Genomic DNA, 26,948 nt, shown 5'->3' with positions numbered 1-26,948 from the left:
CAGTCTTTCTAGATACTGGACCTGGTCTAGGGTAGTGGGATGAAATGTACTTGTGGGTGTTCCACATCTGGTCTTCAGGAAGGGCCACTCTGAACAAAGTGAGAAGACAAGAAAGGAGGTCAGAGGGTTTCCTTTTCTTTCTTTCTCTTTCAGGAGAAAACAAAAGTTGAGGGTGGGGAGTGGAGAGTGGCAGGAGAGATTTTTTAAAACGATCTTATCTGGGGGCTTCTTCATCTTGGGCGGTATCCTTATTTTTAAGAACTTAAGTGGGGTTGGGTAGGCGTCAGGTCAGAGGTAAGAATGCTCAGTGCTGGAATCTTGGGACTCACACAATTCCTTCTAAATTATTCAAAGACTCAATAGGATAAGGGGGGAAAAAGGTCAAGAATGCCATCAGTGCTAAAAAAAAAAAAAAAAAAAAAAAAGGTACATTTAGCTGCAGTGTCTTGTGTTTTAACGTCTCTTGGGAAGCTAAGGAGAAGGTGAACTAAAATTCCTAACATGTATCTGAGCATTCAGGGATGATAAAAATCAACATACTTTACATCTCTATTTGAAAGTTTCATTGACTCTCCAGACAAAAGAGAGCCAAGTTAAAGCAAACCAACCTATTTTAACATGATGCAGTAGTAAAGAGAGTCACGTGTTACCTTGTCAACATTAGCTCGTGTTTTAGCAGATGTTTCCACGTAGTTAACATTCCACTGCTCAGCTCTGTTTTTTGCCTCTTCTACAGAAACCTGCCTTTTATCTTCTAAATCTGATTTGTTACCAACCAGTAGAAAGGGAACATTCTCATCTTCTTTTACTCTTAAAATCTGCTCCCTGGATAAAAGAAAATGAAAAAGAAATAATAACATTATAAGGATAGTACAGAAAGTTCTTGTTTACCCCGTATCTAGTTTTCCCTATTGTTAACATCTTCTACTACTATGGTACACGAATCACAATTAATGAACCAATTTGATACAGTATTAGCAACTAAGGTCCAAACTTTATTCAAATGTGCTTGCTTTTTGCCTGACATCCTTTTTCTGTTCCAGGATCCCATCCAGGTTGCCACATGACATTGAGTTTTGTCATGTCTCTTTAGCCTCGAGTTGGCCATGGTAGTTCTCAGACTTTCCTTGTTTTTAATGACCTTGATAGTTTTGAGGACTGCTGGCAGGCAGTTTGTTGAATGTCTCTCAACTGGGATTTGTCAGATGTTTTTCTCATGATTAAACCAGGGTTATTGGTTCTTGGGAGGAAGATAACAAGAGAGTGCTATTCTTATTGCATCATATCAAGGGTCCTGCCAACTGTTTTTTAAAACCCAAATGTGCCAGAAATTACTGGAAGTCAGACCTCGAGCATAAATTTTGCATTGAGAGGTAAGTTATCCACTGTGAAAGTGTCATCAACTTTAAAGTACCATGGTTCTGCTCTTCCTAGTCATGTAAGTCTGAGCAAAGTACTTCTTACCTCAGTTTCCTCATCTATAAAATGGAGCTAACAATGATACATTCCTTATAAAGTTGCTATGAGGGTTAAATGTGAAGTGCTTATAACTGCATGGAACAGTGTAAATATTAAAAAAATGTTATCTCATTAATCTACTGGAAGAAATGTTTTCTTATAAAATCAACGAACAAAAGGAAATCTGTAAGATTTAGGTTCACTAATTTGCTACCTTAAAAATGTCTCTCCTTTGAAATTATTAAGAGCTGTTGAAGCTATAGGAACATAAGTACAGTCAGCCCTCTGTATCCACAGACTCAACTAACTGCAAATAAAAAATATCTTTTAAAACCCCCAAAACAGCCAGGTGCAGTGGCTCATACCTGTAAACCCAGCACTTTGGGAGGCTGAGGCAGGAGGATTGCTTGAGGCTAGGAGTTCAATACCAGCCCAGGCAACACAGTGAGACCCCATATCTATAAAGAATAGAAAAAAAAAATTGGCTGGGTGTAGTAGTGTGCACCTATAGTCCTAGCCACTCAGGAAGATCACTTGAGCCCAGGAATTCAAGGCTGCAGTGAGCCACAATTACATCACTGTACTCTAGCCTGGATGACAGAGTAAGACCCTGTCTCAAAAAAAAAAAAAAAAAAAAAAAAATCAAAAACCAAAAAAATGCCACAACAAAAAGTAAAACAAAATTTAAAATGCAGAATAACAACTATTTACCTACCAATTACACTGTATTAGCTATTAAAAATAATCTAGAGATGACTTAACGTACATGGGAGGATGTGCATAGGCTATCTGCAAATACCACACCATTTTATAGAAGAGACTTGAACATCCATGGATGCTGGTATCCACAAGGGGTCCTGGAACCAATCCCCCCCCACCCCATACTGAGGGATGACTATATTTTACAATAAGAGAAAATGAGAAAATTAAAGGGATATTAGAATGGCAAAAATCAGCAAAGTACACTTGGTTTTGCAGGTCTTTTTTTTTTTTTTTTTTCCCTGACACCCAGGCTGGAGTGCAGTGGCATGATCATGGCTCGCTGCAGCCTCAACCTCCCGGAATCAAGCAATTCTCCCACCTCAACTTCCCAAGTAGCACAACTATACCACAGGCACGCACCACCATACCCAGCTAATTTTTTTTTTCTTTTTTCCATAGAGACGGGGTTTCACCGTGTTGTCCAGACTGGTCTTGAACGCCTGAGCTCAAGTGATCTGTCTGCCTCGCCCTCCCAAAGTGCTGGGATTACTGCAGTGAGCCACTGCACCTGGCTGCAGGCATTCTATAGTGATGCTTGAGAAATTGGGAAAAACCTTCTTCCCTTATTTTCAGATTATTCTATTCTGTGCTTCTTAGACAATGTTTCCTAAATACCACCACCACACTACTACCACTAACATTTTACTCAGTGTTCACAATGTGCCAAACACCACTTTCAGGACTTTACATATTTTCTCATTTAATCCTTACCTAAACCTATGAAGTTAGTATCATTATTATTCTTGTCCTACAGATGAGGAATCTGATACACAGAGAAATTATGTTAACTTGCTCAGAGTCACACTTAAGTAGAACCAGGTCTGAGAAATCCAACTCCAAAGCACACAATGAACTTGTACATTAGATACCACGAGAATACAAAGGCAGACCTCCTGGATTTTAACTCTATGCTATTCCTGACTGCACGACCTGGGGCAAGCCACTTAACCTCCCTGCATTTCAGCTTCTTCATTTATAAATTTGGATGTCGCTTTTTAAAATAAAGTCAAATTTAAGACATCACTGTTCTCAATCTTATTTTATAGACTCCAAGAAAAAATGCTGGCAATTATAACTGTATGGTGCCATATCATAAGACATAGCCCTGAGAGCTGTTAAAATGTACATCTTATAATCTATGAAATCCAGTAGTATCTACCTCACAGTGTTGTTTGAGAAACTAGTTTATATATGTGAATGCTTAGAACAGTCTGGCTCCTGGTAAGTGTTGCATGAGTATGAGGTAGTGCTACTATTATTATTACTTCATTCACTTGATTACTCATGATGTAGCAAACATTCGAATACATTCAACACTCAAAGGAAGTTCTTTGGAACTGAACTCTCAGTTCTTCTAACGTGAATAGACTATAGGCTGCACAGACTATGGGTCACAGAGAAAGTAAACGCCATTCTTCACTGATTTGTATTTGTCTTAAACATCCTTTTAGAAAACAAAATGCCAAATAAGCATGGTATCTGGGTGATGCAGGCTAAGATGTACAGCACTACATAGTGCTATGATGCTTCCTACCACTCACATGATTTCTTGCAAAAACTATGTCAACTTTCACCATGATTACTATTAAATATATGCAGTACTTGTGAAGAGGATTTTGGCCAATCACACTCTTTTTCTAGGGCGTGCTGTGACTTTCTTAACCAGTTTCCTTTGTGAATGAGGACCTGAATGCTGTTCTTCTTCATCTTTTTTTTTTTTTTTAATTATACTTTAAGTTCTAGGGTACATGTGCACAACGTGCAGGTTTGTTACATAGGGATACATGTGCCATGTTGGTTTGCTGCACCCATCAACTCATCATTTACATTAGGTACTTCTCCCAATGCTATCCCTCCCGCAGACCCCCACCCCAAGACAGGCCCAAGTGTGTGATGTGTCCCGCCCTGTGTCCAAGTGTTCTCATTGTTCAGTTCCCACCTATGAGTGAAAACATGCGGTGTTTGGTTTCTGTCCTTGTGATAGTTTGCTCAGAATGATGGCTTCCAGCATCATCCATGTCCCTGCAAAGGACATGAACTCATCCTTTTTTATAGCTGCATAGTATTCCATGGTGTATATGTGCCACATTTTCTTAATCCAGTCTATCATTGATGGACATTTGGGTTGGTTCCAAGTCTTTGCTATTGTGAGTAGTGCTGCAATAAACATACATGTGCATGTGTCTTCATAGTAGCATGATTTATAATCCTTTGGGTATATATCCAGCAATGGGATCACTGGGTTAAATGGTATTTCTAGTTCTAGATCCTTGAGGAATCATCACACTGTCTTCCACAATGGTTAAACTAATTTGCACTCCCACCAACAGTGTAAAAGCATCCCTATTTCTCCACATCCTCTCCAGCATCTGTTGTTTCCTGACTTAATGATTGCCACTGAATGAAGTTGTTAACAACAACTAACCTGCCACTCAGTCTCACCACTTGGAAGGTGAGACTGACTCAGGTGTTTTTAACTCTAGCACCTCTGGTTATATGTGTGTATATATAGTCATTAATTTATTTCTTAATAAATACCTACTAAGCTACTCTGAGTCAGGCGCTGCAGGGAAACCAATGCTGAAAAACTATAGTGTGACTGATGCTGGCAGAAACAAGGCTGTAGAAAACCTGGACCTACTGGGTTCTGAGGTAAGAAGATGTTATTTTTTTTCAGAGTTAATAGATTGGTTTTATTAGCAACTTTACTGGATGTCAGAGAAAGGTAATCCTATGGTATAAACTTCATATACATTTTGCTTAATACAATACTCCCTTTAAATACAGTTTTAGAGGCTATTACAGAATTTCAGAATAGGGAAGTACAATCTGGTCCAACTTCATTTTGATATAGGAAAGTAAAAACCAAAAGGTAACGGTTTTTGAATCACAACAAATGTTTACTAAACATGTACTTACTATAGATTATATGCTAGCAACTATGTCATATATAGGTACTGGGGATACTGAGACAGGCAAGGAATGGGTGTTAAGTGTGATACTGGAGTTGTATCAAGGACATCGCATATATAGACAAGGAAGTAATGGATTTTGTGGATCATAGAGATGACCAGGAAGGTTAAAGGGAGGAGCTGATATTTATGCTACTCTTGTAGTTTAGACCACATGGAGTGCCTACTATAACCATTCAGACCTTTTCAAAAAAGTCTTTCATATTGTTGGTGAGTCAGTAGGGTCATTTTTATTTATGGCAGGGGCACTGGAGGTATGCCATAAGAGTAATGAATCATCCTTATTTTCTGTAATAATAATCGCCCAAGATTCTTGGCATGAAAATACCTTATTCTCCTGAGATACCACTTTGACTTTGGTGACTATGGTGATTAACATTTATTCCATTACTTAGAACACGACTTGCTATATTATAAGCACTCAAATATCTGCTGAATGAATAAGCATTGGCATTTACATAACTTTCAACATGTCTCCCAATTACAAGTTACCAGGGTCTGCCACCCTTTGCATGTCATCATATATGAAATTCCTTCCTCACAGAAACCAACACACTTTATTTTATAAATAAATCTATACTTCAGAGTTTCTCAATTACTTACTTTTTGTACTTTTAGTAAGTGGATTTTCCTATTTAGTAAAAAGAGCCATGAAATGGACATTGCAACTGATTCTTTAAAATGCTTTGCACACAGGCACAGACACAATCTCTCAGTCTCCTGTGGATTAGCAAACTGGTGAGTCACTTCTCTGTGTCTTTAACTTGGACATGTTTACAAAGTATTTACCTATTATTCTCTATTAGAATAAGTTCTTGAGATTTTCAAGTGTGCATAAAAAGGAATGCTTTGTATAAGCCTTGGTTTAGTTTTTTGCTCAACCACCTGAAATGCCCTCTTTCCTTATATGTGAAAATCCTTCTTTTCTTCAAGCTCATCTATTTCATGAAGGTTTCCCAGTTTCTTTCCCCTCCCAGATCCTCTGTACTAACCACTGCCCATGTTTCCTACTTTGTCACTAACTTGCTCTTGGTTAAATGCCTTATATATTCATTTAGGCTGTGTGAATCTTGAAAATAGTGGATACATTACATGCTTCTTTTCTGTCCTCCATAATCAAGTAGACACTTAACACAGAAATAAAAATACGTATCATTTAATTAAAGAACACTTCATTTATGCATGTAGTATTTGCAAGACCACACAAGAACTCTATGCCAAATTTCTCTTATAGAGGAGTACCTCTTTCCCCTTCACCAAAACCACCTCCTCTAAAACCAAATGGGTTCCAGATTTTGATTAAACAATAAATATTAAAAATATTATATAACAATCTAGTGTGCCCATCTACAGAGATATTATTTCTATTCAAAAATTCATTCATTCTGAAGGTTCCCATGTAATAAGAAAAACAAACAAACAAAATTAGCCTGTGCTATTAGGGCATCTATATTTTGAGAAGGATGGCAAAGTGTCTGCTGAACATTACATAGGTGCTGAGAAACCGTGACTAACAGAGAAAGCTGTAACACCTGGGTAAGCTCCACTATGTGCTTCAAGTATGAACTATTATGGCAGTAGTAGTTTACACTAAAGAGAAATACTTCAGTAACTCATAGAGACTCTGGGTAAGTGAAGCTGTCACAAGATCAAACTCTAATACAGGTGACACTGGAATAGCTGTAAGACTATGCAAAGTATCCTAACCGTGTGTACATAACACAGTAGAGAGAGTCATATACTAATATCAAAAAGGGAATAAACACAATTAGAGTAAAAGACTAACAAGTTAGAACCTCTAGTTGTCTACTTGTGTGTGGGGAAGAAATTGTTGTATGGTATGTCACAAGCAACATTACTCTAGGACATACCTGAAGTCAGCTGTAGCTGCAAAGGATTCCATTTCTGTAATAGAGAAAACACAGAGGAACCCCTCCCCGCTTCGGAAGTAGTTGTCTCTAATTGCAGCGTAGTCCTCCTGCCCAGCTGTATCTAAGATATCGATCTGTACTTCCTCCCCATCTAGCACTACCTTCTTCCGATAGCTGTCCGCTTTGGTAGGCTCATAGTCCTCCACAAACTAGAAAAGATAAAAACACACCAATTTTTTAATTGTTATTTTTACGTTTCAAAACTGCTTATTTTGAAATAATTATAAATTCATGTGAAGCTGCCAAAATAGTACAAGAAGAGTTCTGTATACCCTTTTCCCAGATTCCTCCATTGGTAAAAACTACATTAATTTTAATTTTAGACAATCTGTAGGTTTCCTCATTTGCAAAAAGAGAGGGCTGAATTATTACCTCTAGGCTTTTTACAGCTTGAAAACAGCTTTTCTTCCTTAAAACACAATACCTGCAAAAACTGTTACACATATATTTTACCAAATTTGTAAGAATCTTTTTTCTATGTGACTCTGAATATAAATTTTCATGCTAGAATTGTGGAAATAACTTAAAAGTCAATATTTTGGTAAGCACTGAAAGTATCATTAAATCCTTTCTTTTTCTAAAATGAGCCAAGTAAATAAAGTGATTTATACTACTCAATAAAAGTCAAACCTTAAACTTTATGAGACTTCTTCCCAAACTTTTGATTTTTTAAATAGTACAATTAAACAACTTTACATTCCCACTCCTATCGGCAGCCCCATAAATCTCACTTTAATATACCCTGATAAACCAGTATGTAGGTAGGCAGGCAGACAGATGATAAGTACATGTGTATGTACGTAGACAAGGCCTTACTATGTTGCCCAGGCTGGTCTTGAACTCCTGGGCTTAAACAGTCCTACTGCCTTGGTCTCCTAAAGTGTTGGGATCACAGGTGTAAGTCACCATGCCTGGCCTATCTTTTGATATCATTGTTAGCACGTGTTCATTTATAGACAGATATTTGTGGATTTTTTATTAGTTCCTGTAAATATTTTCATTATCTGATATGTTCTTATTTATTTGCTATGACTATATCCTGTCATTAGAATTTAACCCCTCAGAGCAGGGACCTAGCATATGCTACTCATCATTGTATCTCTAAAGCCTACAACAGTGCCTGGTATATGGTAGATAATAAATAATTATTTAAAAAATGGACACAGTGTATTTGTAACTGTAAAAGTTAAATAACATTCCACCACATTTACATGCTATTAATGGGCTTAGTCATTCATTAAAAGTTAGGCATGTGGGCTGGGTGTGGTGGTGCATGCCTGTAATGCCAGCAGTCAGGGAGGCTGAGGTGAGTGGATCACTTGAGCCCAGGAGTTCAAGACCAGACTGGATAACATGGCAAAACCCTGTGATATGGTTTGGCTCTGTGTCCCCACCCAAATCTCATGCTGAACTGTAATTCCCCATGTTGGGGGAGGGACTAGGTGGGAGGTGACTGGATCATGGGGGCAGATTTCCCTCATGCTGTTCTCACGATAGTGAATTCTCATGAGATCTGATGGTTTCTGAAGTGTGCACATCTCTCTCTCTTGCTCTCTCTCTCCACTCCCACCCCCACTCCAACATGTGAGGATGTACTTGCTTTCCCTTCACCCTCTGCCACAATTGTAGGTTTCCTGAAGCCTCCTAGTCATGCTTCCTGTTAAGCCTGCGGAACTGTGAGTCAATTAAACCTCTTTTCTTCATAAATTACCCCAGTGTCAGGTAATTCTTTATAGTACTGTGAGAACAGATGGATACACCCCGTCTCTACAAAAATATACAACAATTAGCTGGGCATAGTGGCATATGCCTGTAGTCTCAACTACTTGGAAGGCTGAAATGGGAGGATTGCTTGAGCCTGGGAGGCAGAGGTTGCAGTGAGCTGAGACTGCACCACCGCAAGGGCGACAGACATTACCTTAAAAAAAAAAAACAAAAAAAAGGTTAGGCATGTGAATATTCTTACTTTTGGCTTCCTTATTGTCAAGAGGAGACTGATTTAAGGGTTAGTCTGAGAGAAGATTAGCTCTTAAATAAACAGTATGAAAAACAGAATTGAATGAATACATCAGTAATTTCATTTAAAGTACAACTTCAATCCTCTCTCCATAAACTTTTTTTTAAAAGAGACAGAGGTTTTGCTCTGTTTTCTAGGCTGGAGTGCAGTGGCACAGTCATTGCTCACTGTGACCTCCAATGCAAATGATCCTCCTGCCTTAGTCTCCTAAGTAGCTAGGAAAACAGGTGTGCAGCACCATGCCCAATTAATTTTTAAATTTTTTTATAGAGACAGAGTCTCACTTTGTTGCCAGCTGGTTCAAGCTCCTAGGCTCAAGTGATTCTCCTGCCTACGCCTTCCCTAAACTTTTTAATCCGCTCACTAACAAGCGTGGCAACTGATAGATTTAAGGGTTTTATGTATGTATGTAAAAAGAATGGTGGGACACAGGCAATAGAAAAAGACATGGGGGGTTGGGTGCACTGGCTCACACCTGTAATCTCAGCTCTGGGAGTCCAAGGTGGGAGGATCACGCTGGGCAACAGAGCGAGACCCTGGTCTCTATTTAAAAAAAAATAAAAGGTAAAAAAAGAGATAAAGACATGGGGTGGGAAAAAGTCTGTAGAGGTATTTTTAATCAAAAGACCAGGTTTAATACTTTGTTGCTCATCACAGGTCACTTTTCTTGGGCAAGTTGGGTAACTCTCTGAGGTTCTGTTTTCACATCTGTAAAATGGGGATACCACCATCTCCCACACAAGATTGTTACGAGGACTAAGTTCTCTGCAACCATAAAACCTGGCTTTTATTGGGAGAAAACAGAAGTGAGGATAAATGCTCACATTGGATTACCAACTCTTAAATCATCATTAAGACTTGATAACAGTCCTCCAGGGAAAGACTACATTGCTGTATAGAGGCTACACCTTAACTCAGGGATGATGAAGTCTGATAATGAATACAGGCATACAAATCTGTAACCTGTGTAGTAATTATAAATTTTAGAGACACAGCCTGTTTAATGATGAGGGTAGTGCCATGCCAAACATGCAATAATGACTTTTTCATCAAGTTTATTAAAATATATATATATATTTTTTGAGACAGAGTCTCGCTCTGTTGCCCAGGCTGGAGTGCAGTGGTGTGATCTCAGCTCACTGCAAGCTCCGCCTCCCGGGTTCATGCCCTTCTCCTGCCTCAGCCTCCTGAGCAGCTGAGACTACAGGTGCCTGCCACGGCGCCCAGCTACTTTTTTGTATTTTTAGTAGAGTCAGGGTTTCACCGTGTTAGCCTGGACGGTCTCAATCTCCTGACCTTGTGATCCACCCGTCTTGGCCTCCCAAAGTGCTGGGATTACAGGCATGGTCCACCACGCCTGGCCTAAAAGATACTTTATATATGTTAACCTATAAAGTACTATACCCACCACTTCCATTAATTAAAGGTAGGAATCTCCAATAAAACCTAAAAACAAAAAAGCTAAAGTTAGATTACTAAAAAAAGAGGCACTGCTTTTAGTTTAGTTTTGTGTTTAAAGCATGAGGATTTTAAGGACCGTAAGTTCCTGATTTGTAAAATCAAGTCATGTACAGATGGCTCTAAACACAAAAATGAAAAAAAATTATTAATAGTTTCGAGGATTCAAAGAATCCATACAAAATAGCACCAAAACTAAGCTAGGGAAATATTCTCTGAAAGCCTAAACTTTGATCCATTATAAAATTAACACTTACCTCATCGTACATGAACTGTAGAGTCAGAGCTGACTTGCCCACACCACCACTGCCCACCATGATGACTTTGTGTAAGGCCAAAGAATTCTGACCCTTGGGCTTATTTGCGGCCATCTTGTGTCTCAGTTTTCACCAAAGGATTAAGAAGAATCTAAGAAGAAAGAAAGAGTAAGTAATGCTCAGTACATTCTTCTTCAGAATTCCAGTGTAAGAAAGAGATTACGTCCTTAGAGTTCAATATACTACTTTTCAATCTGTAGTGATTTTAAACAGATGGCAAATGAAGTATGCTCACTTAGGGGAAGAACCATTAACCATTTATCAGAGAATACCATGGCAATAAATCAAGCCTATGACTCAAGGGCATTTCTTTTAAAATAGTTGGGTTTCAGTAATGAGCTATGATCACATGTGAAAATTTCCTAGTACAACTGCATGCTGACAATAATGAGGTATCAGCTGCACTGCAGTATGTCCACACAGACATGAAAGCAGCTACAGGATCTCCGTTTTCACACTAATTTACACTGGCAATAATTAAAGAGATGTTTCTTCCTTTTTTTTTTTTTTTTTTTCCGAGACGGAGTCTTGCTCTGTCACTCAGGCTAGAGTGCAGTGGCGTGATCTTGGCTTACTGCAGCCTCCACCTCCCAGGTTCAAGCGATTCTCGTGCCTCAGCCTCCTGAGTAGCTGGGACTACAAGCGCGCACCACCACGCTTGGCTAGCTTTTGCATTTTTAGTAGAGACAGGGTTTCGCCATGTTGGCCAGGCTGGTCTCAAACTCCTGGCCTCAAATGATCCACCTGCCTTGGCCTTGCAAAGTGTTGGGATTACAGGCGTGAGCCACCACGCCCTCAACCAAGATGTTTCTCTTGAGTAAGAAACAAGTGACCAAAAAAAAGACTGCTAATGTGTTTACTACATCATGCCTCACATTAAGGACCTCATTGAAATGCTTACTTAATGCTATTTTATAGAAGAAGACACCCCATCCCAAAAACTTGGTGGTAGAATTATAAACAGAATACAACACTGTATACCCCAACTAACAGATTACTGGAACATTTGTTTCTTGGGGTGGATGGCCAATCTAACTTAAATGCTTGGATCTAGCATGCCTTCACTTTTCTCAGAGCATGCACTGTTTAATACATTTTGACATTCAGTGTGGAGAGGCCAGGTTTTTACAGAAGTTGTAGTGGTGATGTGCACTAATGGCATCCAGTTACCTCTGGCCACGCTTACTTAGCCTTAGAAAAAATCCTGTGAGGCCACAACAAACACTCTGAATGTGTGTGGAGATCCAAGCAAGGAGACTTTTTGTTATTAGGGGGTTGCACCCCTTGTCCTCAGCAACTCTTTGACCTGTTTTGGACACAAACAGCTTTCTAAGTTGCAGCTCCCAGAACCATGCCCCCTCCTGTTTACCTTTCTATCTTGGGCCAATACTTCCTAGCTCAGCTGCATCAGACCCACAATGGTCTCCTTCTGTTCTTCACTCTTCTATGCCTCTTGGCCTTTGCCATGCAGCTTCCTCTGTCTGGTATATTCTTATTCTATCTGGCTAACTCCTCTTGGTTTTTGGGTCTTAGCCTTACCTGAAACTCTCAACCTAAATTAGGTTCTTCTCTGCTCTGTGCTCTCAGATAGCATCTGCTACTTTTCCTTCATAACCCTTATCACAAGTTGAAATTGCCTGAATATGTATTAGGTTGGCGTGAATGTAATTGCAGTTTTGACCATTACTTTCAATGGCAAAATCACAATTACTTTTGCACCAACTTAATAGTATAAGTATTTCTCTAGTATACCAGAAACAGTGAGTTCAGGGCCGTGTCCATTTTGGTTAATAGTCTGCTTAATGTAACTAATATGGCTGGCAAAATCAGCCACTTAGTGCAAAAGTGTTGAATGAATGAATGAATGAATGAATACACAAATGTTTGCAGTCTGACTTAACCCTGAGGAATACTTTAGGCCAAGCTTGTCCAACCTGTGGCCCATGGGCCACATGCAGCCCTTTGAATGCCCAACACAAATTTGAAAACTTTCTTAAAACATTATGCAACTTTTTTTTTTTTTTTTGCTCATCAGCTATCATTAGTGTATTTGATGTCTGGCCCAAGACAATTCTTCTTCCAATGTGGCCCAGGGAAGCCAAAAGATTGGACCTCTGCTTTTAGGCTGTACTGGTGTAAAGTAGCTCTTCCTACTAGAGGTTCAATCACAAGCAGGGGCCAGGACAATCTGCCATGGGTCTGTGCCTCACATACGGGATGTACAGGGCACCCAAGAGCTGGGCACAGCTTCAGGCCCCAACCATAAATCATTCCCATATGCCTGTTTGCCCAATACAGAAAAGTATTAAGAAAAATCCGCCATAATCCTCTTGTCCATTTAACAATATGAACAGGCTAACATACCTCCTTGGAGACTGCTTTCAATCTACACTTAACATAACTGAGATCACGTATACATAAATGCATTTTTTTCATCCTGTTCTTACCATTGTATCAAAAGCATTTTAGCAGAAGCAGTTTGAACTGTTAAGTGTATGGCAAAAAATTTACACTTACAGGCTAAGAGTTCAATTTAATTCAACAAACATGAATTCAGCCGCTCTTTGACTTGGGTATGGAGAACATGACCATTCAATTGTGAGTGCTTATCACTGCTCAAAAACAATGAAAATTACAGTACACTGCAGGTAACTAAAAGTCTGAAAGATACCAAATCTAAGCCAGTTTATGAAGTATGCTGTTGCTGGTGTTCCTAAACACGTCAGGAAGTCACTTCTTTATTATGATCCTTACTTGCTGGCAGTTATAATCATGTCGCAGCTAATATATCTACTGTTTTATTTTTAAAACAGTTCATATCACATGAGCTCAGGGCATTACCATATCAATTAATACTCTAAGAGTTGTGTGTGTGTATGTGCTCAAAAGAAAACACTTATCAGTCACTACAACTGGGTTAAAACACCTTTCCTTCTAGAACAATTTAAAATACAACCTGTGACTCAGAAAAGGCAGAGATTTCCAAGGACATTTTTCCAAAGTGCAAACATTTCCTAATAACTATGAGCTGCGCACTCCAGACTATTAAGAGGCTATCCAGGAAAAGAAGCTCCTGCCAAGGAAAAACTACTCGACCCCCGTATTAAAAGACTTGGAACTCCACCACTTAATTCCCAAGCCCTAGTCGAGATGTTGTTTCGAATGATAAACAAGCCAAAGACCCTGCCTATGTGGAACTTAAGACAAACACATACACAAATAAGCAAATACCATTAGTGCAAAGTGCAATGAAAAAAAAAATAAGGCAGCAATGGGGGGAGGAGCTACTTTAACCAGATGTTCAAGGATGACTCCTCTGAAGAGGTGGCATTTGAGCTGAGACCTGAATGTTTTGAAGAAACCAGTCAGCTCTGAGGGGAGAGTGTTCCAGACACAGGGAATAACAAGTACAAAGAACTTAGAAGGGGGTGGGAGTGGGGAGCCTGTTCTAGGGACCAGGAGAAGGCCAAAGTAGATGAAGCCTAGTGTCAGTCTGTTTCTTGTTGCTATAACAGAATATCTGAGACTGGGTAATTTATTTTTTAAAAAGAAATTTATTTCTTACAGTTCTGAAGGCTGGGAATCCCAAGAGCATGGTGGCAGCATCTACATGGCTTCTGGTGGAAGACATCATATGGCAAATGGGCAAGTTTGCTGCCTCTTATAAAGCCACCAGTCCCATCATGGGGGCCCTACCCTGATAACCTTATTTAATCCTAATTACCTCCCAAAGCCTCACTGCCAATCAACATATGAATTTGGGAATTAAATTTCCAACACATGGCCAGGTGCAGTGGCTCATGCCTATAATCCCAGCCCTGTAGGAGGCTAAGGCGGGTGCATCAGTTGAGGTCAGGAGACCAGCCGGCAACACGGTGAAACCCCATCTCTACTAAAAATACAAAAAAAGTAGTGGGGCATGGTGGCAGGCGCCTATAATCCTAGCTACACGGGAGGCTGAGGCAGGAGAATCGCTTGAACCCAGGAGATGGAGGTTGCAGTGAGCCAAGACCGTGCCACTGCACTCCAGCCTGGGCAACAGAGTGAGACTGTCTTAGAAAGAAAAAAAAAATTTCCAACACATGAAATTTGCAGGACACATTTAAACCACAGCATTTAGTGAATGACTGGAGAGTAAGAGGAGCTAAAATTGACAGGTAGGCAGAGGGCGAATCACAAAAAACCTTGAAGACCCCGGAAGTGTTTGGATTTTACTAGAACTGCAACAGGAAGCCTCTGGAGTTTTTAAGGATAGTGGCAAAATTTGGGTTTTTAAAAAGATTACCCTGGTTGGTGTGTAGAGAATGGACAGTGAAGTGGCAAGAGTTGAAAGTATAGGAGGCTATACCATTAATCTACGCAAGAGAGGATAGAGGCTTGGGGTACGGCAGCAGCAGCAGCAGTAACCGTATTACTAGTTCCCGTATAACTACTAATACCAACTACACTGGGGACAACGAACATTTACTGACCGCTCACTAAGTGTGAGGCACTGTTCTGAGCACTCTGCACATACTAATTCAGCTGAGTACTACATTTCAGATATTTACAATCCTAGGTGGTATGTACTATTTTAACTTCATTTAACAGATGAGGAATCTGGGTCACAGATGTCGACTTGCTCAAGACTAAGCCAGAATTCAGACTGAGGCAACCTGGCTCTCCTAACCACTATGTTATTTGGGATACACTTTGAAGAAACAGTTGATAGGACTTCCTGATAGATTGGATGGGAGAAAACAAGACTAACCTTTAAGTTTTTGTCCCAAATATCTGAATGTTAGGCACCTCTATCTAAGATGGAGAAGGACCAAGAAGGAATAGGTCTGGGAAAGAAATCCCAAGCTCTGCTTGCACATTAGACATTTCAACTAGAGTTGAACAAGAAAAACTGAATGTTTTAGTCTGGAGTTCAGGGATGAGGGTAGAGATGGAAAAAAAAATCGCATGTCAGTTTACAGATGATATTTAAAGTCACAAGACTGGAATGAGCTTTCTTAGGGACAAGAGGAAGATAGATATGAGAAAGCGGCAAAGGAAAGAGCCCTGAAACAACTCAACAGGCTAGGCCAGCAGGAGATCAAGTGATCGCACAGTCACTGAGGCTGGCTGACTTAAATCCTGCTGACAGACTGAGGTGAGATATGAGGAGAGACAAAAAGAGAGCTAATTCTGTGCAAGATGGAGGTTGTTGGTAATTTTGGGAAGAGTCATTTCACCAGTTGAGGTAAGAATGGGGTGGACAGTGCATGCCTGTAATCCCAGCTACTTGGGAGACTGAGGCATGAGAATCGCTTGAACCCGGGAGTTGGAGGCTGCAGTGAGCCAAGATCCAAGATTGCACTACTGCACGCCAGCCTGAGCTAGACAGACTCCGTCTGAAAAAAAAAAAAAAAAAAAAAAAGGAATAGGGTGGATTTGGGTTGAAGAGAAACAGAAGGTAGAGAATTGGATTTTTACTCTCAAGATGAATGGAGAAATGCAATCATACGGGGAAGGTGTTGTTAGGAAAAGGGCTTTTTGTTTGGCTGCTTTTTAAATATTATTAAGGGATGTGTGCATGACAATCATCCAAGACAGGCATAAATTAATGATCTAGAAGGCAGGGTGAACTCTAGGAGCAAAGTTCTGGAGTGAACCAGAAGAATTAGGACCTGGAACATAACAGGAGCAGGGACATCTCTTCCTTCGTAATGGGAGGTGAGGCAATGCAAAGAATAGGGGCATAGGTGCCGGCTGTAGGTAGATATATTTGACTGTATCTGTATTTCTTCAATGAAATACAACCACAGATAATTTTGTGAGGGAGTCAGAATTCAAAAGCAAGCCTGTCTAGATAGATCAATAGAACAGAATATACACACTAGATTCAAATACATATTGTAGTGTAGTGTGTAATAAACGGTGGCACTTCAAATGGGGGTGGGGGAAGACGGAGAACAATTCAACAGGTAGTGTTTGGACAACTGTTGAGCCAACTGGAAAAAAATAAAAGTTGGATCTATTCTCCTGATACTAATATAAAGCCTAAGAGGATCAAAGATTTAAGTGACAAAATGAAATCACAAAGGCACAAGAAAAAAAACATGAAAGAATTGAATTGTTTGATAATCTTTTTTTTTTAATCTTTTTTTTTGAGACAGAGTTTCACTCTTGTTTCCCAGGCTGGAGTGCAACCCCTGGTTCGAGCAATTCTCCTGCCTCAGCCTCCCGAGTAGCTGGGACTACAGGTGCACGCCACCACATCCAGCTAATTTTGTATTTTTAGTAGAGATGGGGTTTCTCCATGTTTGTCAGGCTGGTCTTAAACTCCCGACCTCAGGTGATCCGCCCGCCTTGGCCTCCCAGTGTTGGGACTACAGGCATGAGTCACAGTGCCCGGCCTGTTTCATAACCTTAAGTGGGGAAGGTCTAAAGTATTACATAAAACCCAAGTCATAAGTTTGAAAAATTTTACTACTGAAAAAATTTCTGGCCAGGTGCGGTGGCTCATGCCTGTAATCCCAGCACTTTGGGAGGCCGAGGTGGGTGATCATGAGGTCGAGTTCGAGACCAGCCTTGCCAACACAGTGAAACCCCATCTCTACTAAAAATATAAAAATTAGCCAGGCATGGTGGTGCACGGCTGTAGTCCCAGATACTCAGGAGGCTGAGGCAGGAAACTCGCTTAAAACTGGGAGGCAGAGGTTGCAGTGAGCCGAGACTGTACCACTGCACTCCAGCCTGGGCAACAGAGGGAGAGTCCATCTAAAAAAAAAAATTCTGCATGGCAAAATCTTCTGAAAGCGAAGTAAAAAGATAAAACTGTGGAAAACATCTGCAATTCATTTTACAGATAAGAGATGATTTCTCTATATAAAAAGCTATACCCCACTTCTCACTACTGCACTTGACTAGTCTTTAAAGTAGTTACCATAAATAAAATAAAAAACTGTAGGAAATTGGGCAAAAAATATGAGTAGTCACAGAAAAGGATATACAAATGACTCTAAGTATACTTGACCTCACTGATAAATAATACAAATAAAACTATATTGGAATAATGTTTTATCCATCAAATTAATAACTATATGTTTGCAAGGGCTAGCAAACCACAGCCCCCCTTGAATTGTTTTCATACGGCCTGTAAGTTAAGAATGGTTTTTATGTTTTTGAAGGGTTGTAATTAAAATCAAACCAAACCAAGAAGAATATGCAACAGAGAATGTGGCTTGCAAGCCTAAAATATTTTGTCGGCCCTTTACAGAAAATTTTTATCTATCCCTGGTGTAGAGAAATAGGCATATTCAATGATTGCTGGTGGAACTGTAAATCTGATACACGGAATAATATGCAACCACAAAAAATGAGGAAGCTCTTTATGCACTGATATAGAAGGAACTCCAACGCAGAGTTAAAATGAGAAAAAAAAAAAAAAAAAAGATGCAGAACAACACATCCCGTATGCTATACATTGCCTAAAAACATTAAAACAAAAAAGGAACATTCAGGATTTGACTGTTCATATATTTGGAAGGACTTTTTTTTTAAACGGTAACACAAGTTTGTCTGTGAAAACGGAAACTAAGTCACCACAGAGGTGAGAGAGTACACCATTTTGTACATTTGATTTTCATATCATGTAAATGTATAACTTATTTAAAAAATATAATTAAAACTAGTCATAAATCAACAAAGTCCAGTTATTTATTGTACTTGGCAAAACTGCAATTAACTATGTTCTTGGTACCTTATATAAACTAGAAATTAGAGATGTGAGCTTGAATTTTAATTAAAATATAACTTACCCACATGTACACAGCTTTGTATTTTTCCCCTTCAAATGAGCAGGGATTCTTGAATTTCAAATTGTGTGACTTTTTTGGCTCCTCAATTATTTTCTGACTCTCACTGTTCAACTTTTTAAAGTGATGTCCTAGAATAATACTATAGAACCTATTTGGGGTGATGGGTGGGCTTCAAGTTTTCAAGTTCACTGTTTTTCTCTGCTTCATCCAGAAAGTAGACACCTACACCATGCTCATACGAGCTACTTAAGTTACTTCCTTTCTTCTTTCCTCCATTTTTCCTTCTCTCCAAAAATACACCCAGGGCCTACCTTATTACATAAGGCACTGTGCTAAGTGCTGGAGCTATGGAATCTTGCCCTTGTATGTTTAATTAACAGGTCCCACAATGTATTAGTTTCCTGTTGCTGCTGCAGCAAATTACCACAAAATTAGTGGCCTAAAACAACACACATTTATTCTGTTACAGTACTGGACGCCAGAAGCCCAAAAAGAATCTTAAAGGGCTAAAAAGAAGATGTCAAGTTGGTTCCTTGAGGGGGCTTCAGGGGAGAATGTGCTCCCTGCCTCTTTCGCTTCTATAGCCTGGGGCATTCCTTGGCCCCTGGCCGCCATCACAGAAGCACTGCTCTGCTTCTGTGGTCACACTGCCTTCTCCTCTACTTTAGTCAAACTCAAACCTCCCTTTAATTCCCTTTTATAAGACACTTGTGATTCATTTGGCCCACTCAGATGATCCAGAATAATCTCCTCACCTCAAAATCCTTAATTATGCTGGCAAAATTCCTTTTTGCCACATAGGGCAACATTCACGGGTTCTAGGAGTTAGGACATGGATATTTTGTGGGGCCATTACTCAGCCTACTGCTTACCACACACAGGAAAGTGGGTCAAGGAGCTTCGGACCACAAACCTTCAATCCAGACTCTAAACTCTCTATTTTAAACTTTAAAAATTTTTCTAAAAAACAATCAACTCGGGTTTTTCAATACTTACTAAGGAATACTCTACCAAGTAAGGTGTCAAATACCCTATGCCTGCCAAAACAAAAACCCCAGTGATCTTTGTATGCCCAGAATTCATTATTATCTTCTTTAGACTTTCGATAGAGAAGCTCATTACAGGATAAGCATAGCTAATCCAAAAATCCAGAATGTGAAATGCTCCCAAATTCAACACTTTTTTAGTGATGACATGACCCTTGAAGGAAACGCTCATAGGAGCATTTGGGATTTTTGGATTAGGGATGCTGAACCGGTTAAGTATAATGCAGATATTCTAAAAGCTGAAGAAAATCCAAAATCCCAAACACTTCTGATCCCAAGCGTTTCGGATCAAGGATACACAACCTGTTTTAGGCTTCAGTCTAATAATAATATTGGCTGGTAAAAGTTGTGAGAGTCCTTTTTAATAAAGAGATTCAAGGAAGCATTTCCCTTGCCTCTGATCTGAATGGTGCATTAAAGACTTATGATTGGCCGGGCGCAGTGGCTCACGCCTGTAATCCCAGTACTTTGGGAGGCCGAAATGGGTGGATCACAAGGTCAGGAGATCAAGACAATCCTGGCTAACACAGTGAAACCCCGTCTCTACTAAAAATACAAAAAATTAGCCAGGCGTAGTGGCGGGTGCCTGTAGTCCCAGCTACTAGGGAGGCTGAGGCAGGAGAATGGCGTGAACCCGGAAGGCGGAGCTTGCAATGAGCCGAGATCAGGCCACTGTACTTCAGCCTGGGCGACAGAGCGAGACTGTCTCAAAAACAAACAAAACAAAACAAACAAAGACTTATGATCATTAAAGTTCTGCCCCTATCAAATCATTACAAATCACAAGGAGGTACAGGCCATATTAGTGAATGGAAAGTATTTCATATAAACAACTCACACATGATACTCCCTATCTGCATTAAGAATGTTTGCTCAATTAAAAAAACACAGGTAATATAAAATGAACAATTTCAGAAGAGGTAGAATATACATGACCAAGAAAAGGAGATACACAGTTTTTTTTTTTGTAATTTCCTGGACATGGTCTCAATCTGTTGCCCAGGCTAGGGTGCAATGGTACCATCACAGCTCACTGCAGCCTTGACCTGCAGGGCTTCAATGATCCTCCCATCTCAGCCACCTGAGTAACTAGAACTACAGGCACGCGCTACCGCCACCACTCTCAGCTAATTTTAAAAATATTTTGTAGAGACAGGGTCTGTGTTACCCAGGCTGGTCTTGAACGCCTGGGCTCAAGCGATCCTTCCGCCTAGGCCTCCGTGTTAGGATTACCGGCTGAGCCACTGCGCCAGGCCCACAAGTACATTTTCCTAACTGACAGAAGAACAAGTATCATCAATACAGGTTGAGCATCTCTAACCTGAAGATCGGACATGCTCCAAAATCTGAAACTTTCTGAGCATTGACAAGATGCCACAAGTAGAATATTCCACACCTGACCTCATGTGACCTCATGTGGGTTGCAGTCAAAACACAAGTGCACAATACAGTTTATTCAGCATCCCCAAGACCCTCCTAGCCCTCTTCGGCCGCAATGTATCTTTTCTGCACATGCCCAGATTCTCTCATGCAAGCATTCCCACAAAGGGTAGCAAAATGGTTCCATGTATACAAACTTTGTTTCACACACATAATTATTAAAAATTGGCTCATGCCTGTAATCACAGCACTTTGGGAGGCCAAGGCAGCCAGAGCACCTGAGGTAAGGAGTTCGAGACCAGCCTGGCCAAAATGGTTAAACCCCGTTTCTACTGAAAATACAACAAAATCAGTGGGGCGTGGTAGTGTGCGCCTGTAATCCCAGCTATGCAGGTGACTGAGGCAGGAGAATCGCTTGAACCCAGGAGGTGGAGGTTGCAGTGAGCTGAGATCATACCACTGTACTCCAGCCTGGGCAACAGAGGGAGACTTTGACTCAAAAAAAAAAAAAAAATTGTATAAAATTACATTCAGGCTGCTATATGTATAAAGTGTATATACATAAACGCATTTCATGTTTAGACTTGGGTCCCATCCCCAAGATATCTCAATATGCATTTGCAAATATTCCAAAATCCAAAAAAATCTTGCAACACTTCTGGTCCCAAGCATTTAGGATAAAGGATACTCAATCTGTACTATTTAACGTCTCAGAGCACAGGGAAAGCTTCCAAATTCTTTTTAGCAAGCTAGCCTAACAGTGATGCAAAGTACTGACAAAAATAGAATAAAGACAAAATAGAATGATTGGACTATCACATGAATATGGGGCAAAAAATTCTAAGTAAAAAATGTTAACAGATAGAATCTGGCACATTAAAAGAATAAACCAAAGTGACCAGGTGTGATTCAAACCAGATACAAGAATGGCTTAGAATTTTAGGAAGTAATAATTTCTGATATTAATAGGTGAAAAAAAAATCATGAGTATCTCTACAGGTTCTAGAATATTTGATAAAATTGCTCATAAAAAAAGTAGAAATAGATTAGTGTTCACTTAATCACACAGGAACTGATGGTCTTAAAACCCAAATCAGGCCCAGTGCAGCAGCTCTAACCTGTAATCCCAGTGCTTTAGGAGGCTACGGTAGGAGGATGGCTTGAGCCCATGAGTTTGAGGTTACAGTGAGATATGATTTTGTCACTGCATTACAGCCTGGGCTACATAGTGAGACACCTTCTTTTTTTTTTTTTTTGCAATGTATGCCTGTAGTTCCAGGTAATTACTTCCAGGCTAATTTTCTTTGTTGTTGAATTTTCAGTACAGACGAGGTCTCACTATGTTGCCTGGGCTGGTCTTGAACTGCTGAGCTCAAGCAATCCACCTGCCTCGGCCTCCCAAAGTGCTGGGATTACAGGTTTGAGCCACTGGGTCTGGCCAACCCTCTTAAGGGAGACCCTGTCTCTTACAAATCATTTTTAATGACAAAATAAAAGCACTTCCATTAACATCAGGAGTAAGATAAGGGTGGCTGCTAGCATCACTCTTACTTGGCACTGTTCTGGAAGTGGTACCATATTAGAAAAGGAAAGAAAGAGGCATATGATCATTATTAACTGATAATATGATTTCATACCTAGAAAGACCAAAGGAATCAACTGCAAAATTACTACAAATAAGAGATTTCAAAGGGTAAATGGTTATATAAGCAATATAACATATACAATTAAATTTCTTCTCAAATAACAGAATATATAATGAAAGACCCAATTTACAACCTCACTCACAAAGAGTATATAAGAATAAAACTACCACTATCTGTGTAAGATATACATGAAGACAGTTTAATAATAATACTTAAGTAACATAAAGGATGACTTGAATAAATAAAGACAACCTGTTCTTGGGACATAAAGAGTGTACTTTGGTAAAGGTACAAAACCCTGACAGTAAAAAAAAGACTATTAATTATGAAAATTAAAAATATCTTCATGGTTAGAAAAAACGTACTACATCAAAACACAAAATACCTGACTCAGAAGTCATCTGACCTGTCTCCTAAAGTTTTCTTCACCATAAAATTTGTGAAGATAATTTCTCTCTCTCTCTCTCTTTTTTTTTTTTTTTTTTTGAGACAGAGTCTTGCTCTGTTGCCCAGGCTGGAGTGCAGTGGCGTGATCTCGGCTCACTGCAGCCTCTGTCTCTCAAGCTTAAGCAATCCTCCCACCTTGGCCTCCTGAGTAGCTGGCATGCACCACCACAGTCAGCTAATTTTTGTATTTTTAGTAGAGAAAGGGTATTGCCGTATGTTGAAAACTGACTTGAACTTTTTCAGGGAAGGTTGATTTACATACAATAAAATTCACCCTGTTAAGCGTATAGTTCAATGAGTTCTGATAAATGTATACAGTCATGTAACTACCATCACAATCAAGGTACAAAACATTTCCATTACCCCAAAAAGTTTCCTCTTGCCCCTTTGCAGATAATCTCCATCACCCTGGCAGCCACTGACAGGATTTCAAGCCTTACTGTTCTGCCTTTTGGATCACAACGTATATAGCTTTTTATGCCTGGCTTCTTTTAGACAAGGCTTTTGAGACACACAAATATTGTTGCACATATCAGTGCATGCACCTTTTTTTTTTTTTTTTTTTTTAACGACTGAATAGTATTCCATTGTCTGGATGTATCATGATTCATTTATGTTGTTTCCATTTTTAAAAATTTTATAAGTAGAGCTGTTATGAACTTTTGTGTACAGGTCTATACATTTTCATTATTCTTGGGTAAACAACAGGTGCAGAACTGGTAGGTTGTATGGTGTGTGTTTAAATGTTTTCCAAAGTGGCTGTACCTTTTTGCATTTCCACTAACAACATATGAGATTTCCAGTTGCTTTCACATCCTAGTACTGTCCCAGGCTTTTAATTTTAGGCAGTCTAGTGAATGTGTAGTGATATTTCATTATAGTTTTAATTTGCATTTTCCTAATAACTAATCATGTTGAGCTCTTTTCATGTAGTTACTTGCCATCCGTATGACTCTGGTGTTCAAACCTTTTGTCCATTAAAAATTAAAAATTGTCTTTTAAGTGAGTTTTAAGAGTTCTTTATATATTCTGAATTAAATCCTTTCCAGAGATGTATTTTGAAAATACTTTCTTCCAGTTTGTGGCTTATCTTTTCATTTATATTTTTTGATGGGTATTTTTCTTTATGCTTTTGGTGTCTCAAAAATGTTTGACAAATTTTAAGTTGCAAAGTAACTACGTTTTGAATATTTATAAATAAAGCCTTATTATTTAGTTAATAATTTATTATAAGAGATGGAAGGAAGTCTAGTCAAAAAAATGACATTAGTTATAACTGACACCCTAAACAGTTAAACCCTCCATTTAAAATATGCAATCAAGCTCCCTAGGAACAACATTCAAAGAAAATCCCTGAGGCATTTTTCTACTATTGAAACATAACGAACTCAATATTTTCACGTTACTCTAACTGTGCTGAATAAGGAGAACACAAAATAATAAAGACTGAACTAAGAAAAGTAATATTCTGTTTTAAGGGTACAGTAGTTGATGGCTTAAAGATGGTTTAACATTTTTGCCTTGTCTGCAAAATAAAATTTATTTATAAGACTTGCCAGACATGTTGTCAGACATCAAAGCATAGAATCTTAACATTAACATCATGAAGGGTCAAGTTTTATCTTCCTGGGTTTCAGCTTATTTGTAACACTAAGGTTGACATTAATAAAACAACATATGTAAGATATCTAATATGCATAAATACGTATTCAATAAAGGGTAACAAATATTCAGGCATCTTTTTAGAAGACCACAACTTTATATGCCACATATACTCAGTCCGCAGTCAGTGCAAAATCATTACCAGCAGCACAAAGGCAAAGCACTTACCACAGTTAAAACTTACAAAAAATTTCTAACACACATGAGAAAGTGATGGATGAGACTTGAGACAAAGCATTAGCAAATCAAGTGAACCTTGGGGTGACAGTAAGAAAGCAAGCTATAAAAAGTAAAAGGGCCAAAGAGGGACTTTATAAACCAAGTCTTTAGATTTTTATCCTCAGAGCAATGGAGAACCACCAGGAGTTTTAAAAAATGAGACACTGGGACTCAGAAGGCAGGAAGAACAGGTGGAAGGCTACAAGTCAATGATGACTTGAGTTAGGACTAAGGAGGTGGGATGGATGGATCTAAAAGATATTTAGAAAAAAAGAGTCAAATGAACTAGATTAGACGTGAGTGGTAAAGGAAATTGAGAATTTAAGCCAAAATAACAAACTTCCTAGCTTCAGTGACTATGGTCAGGAAAACAAGGGGAACAAGCAGCTTCTGTGGGACCAGGTGGGAGTAGGAGGAGAGAGAAGAGTTAGTGCAAGGAAATGATGGAAATCAATATTGATCTATTAAAAGATCAAAATATTTAATAAGAAAAATCTGAGAGTAGCCTAAGAATAAGCAGTTTTCTTGCCCCAGCCCCAGTGGTTTTGCTACGAGACTATGACCTGAATGTTTTCAGCAATACTGAGAAATAAGTAACAGAGTAGAACCTGAAAGGCGGAAAAGGAAATAAAAGACTCATAAACTGCTATTTATATTTTAATATTTGTTTTTAAACCCCTGTGTTTTCAAAATAAGATTATGTAGTTTAGAAAACAATAATTAATTGCAAAGATATATGTGTGCTTCCATATTCCTATGCTAATTCTGGAAGAATACATCACCTTCTGAATTTTGATCCATGTGAATGTATTACATATTTGGAAATTAAATACATACATGTTTTTATTTACTGAATTTAACAGCCTACAAAATTGAATAAAGAAATAATGTTCAGCTGAGCATGGTGGCACACACCTGTAATCCCAGCATTTTGGGAGGCTGAGGTGGGAGGATCGCTTGAGACCAGGAGTTTTGAGACCAGCCTAGGCAACACAGTGAGATTTTGTCTCTACAAAAAATAATAAAAATTAGCTGGATGTGGTGGCACATGCCTGTAGTCCTAGCTACAGGACTGCAGTCCTAGCTACTCAGGAGGCTGAGGTGGGAGGATCACTTAAGCTGAGGAATTCGAGGCTGCAGTGAGCTAAGATTGCACAACTGGGCAAGACAGCAAGACTCTGTCTCTACAAAATAATAATAATGCAGGCTTAGACGCTTAATAGATCTAATTTTTAAAAGTATAATTTATGTAATTTATACCTGCTTTAGGTTCTATGTATGAGCTACTACAAATTAAGCATATATATAGCCTGGTAGTTTTGAGTTTCTCTTATTGATTTACTTATGAACTTGATATTGTCTATGAGACCTTTGTTAATTTCAAAAAATGCAGCCAGAAAAAATAACGGAATTAACCATGCCTGAATGATCCAGTTTAAAAATGAGTAGGGCACTTGCTTAACTGATTAAGACTTACATCAAACCATGTATTAGAATAGTGACAGAAAGTTTACTAGCAGGCTTTTTTTTTTCTTTTTGTTAAGAGACAGAATCTCGGTCTGTCACCCAGGCTGGAGTGCAGTGGTGCTATCATACCTTACTACAGCCCTGAACTCCCGGGCTCAAGTAATCCTCCTGAGTAGTTAGTTGGGACTACAGGCATGTCTGGTTAATTTTTTCTATTTTCTTTGTACAGACAGGGTCTCACTATATTGCCCAGGCTGGTCCTGAACTCCTGGCCTCAAGTGAACTTCTCACCTTGGCTTCCCAAAGTGCTGATATTACAGGCATAAGCCACCGTGCCTGGGCCCACAAATGAAATATTTTAAAAGAAAAATCTAAGCAT

The 26,948-nt window shown here is 39.2% G+C and overlaps 1 protein-coding gene across 2 annotated transcripts in view; it reads right to left on the bottom strand.

Moving 5' to 3' along the window:
• The window catches only part of RALA (RAS like proto-oncogene A), an 84,579-nt gene that overhangs the window by 10,273 nt on the left and 47,358 nt on the right, over positions 1-26,948 (bottom strand). For both annotated transcript variants that reach the window (XM_050783336.1, XM_050783337.1), the window contains exons 2-4: positions 10,856-11,006; positions 7,064-7,272; positions 651-825 (exon numbers count right to left, since the gene is read on the bottom strand). In XM_050783336.1, the coding sequence (XP_050639293.1) occupies positions 651-825; positions 7,064-7,272; positions 10,856-10,969 (498 nt within the window). In that variant the 5' untranslated portion in view covers positions 10,970-11,006. The remainder of the gene's footprint in view (positions 1-650; positions 826-7,063; positions 7,273-10,855; positions 11,007-26,948) is intronic.

Source organism: Macaca thibetana, chromosome 3 (assembly GCF_024542745.1).
Source record: "Macaca thibetana thibetana isolate TM-01 chromosome 3, ASM2454274v1, whole genome shotgun sequence".
NCBI lineage: Eukaryota > Metazoa > Chordata > Mammalia > Primates > Cercopithecidae > Macaca > Macaca thibetana.
The sequence above is the reverse complement of the archived record's forward strand: the minus strand, read 5'-3'. Positions and strand labels throughout refer to the sequence as shown.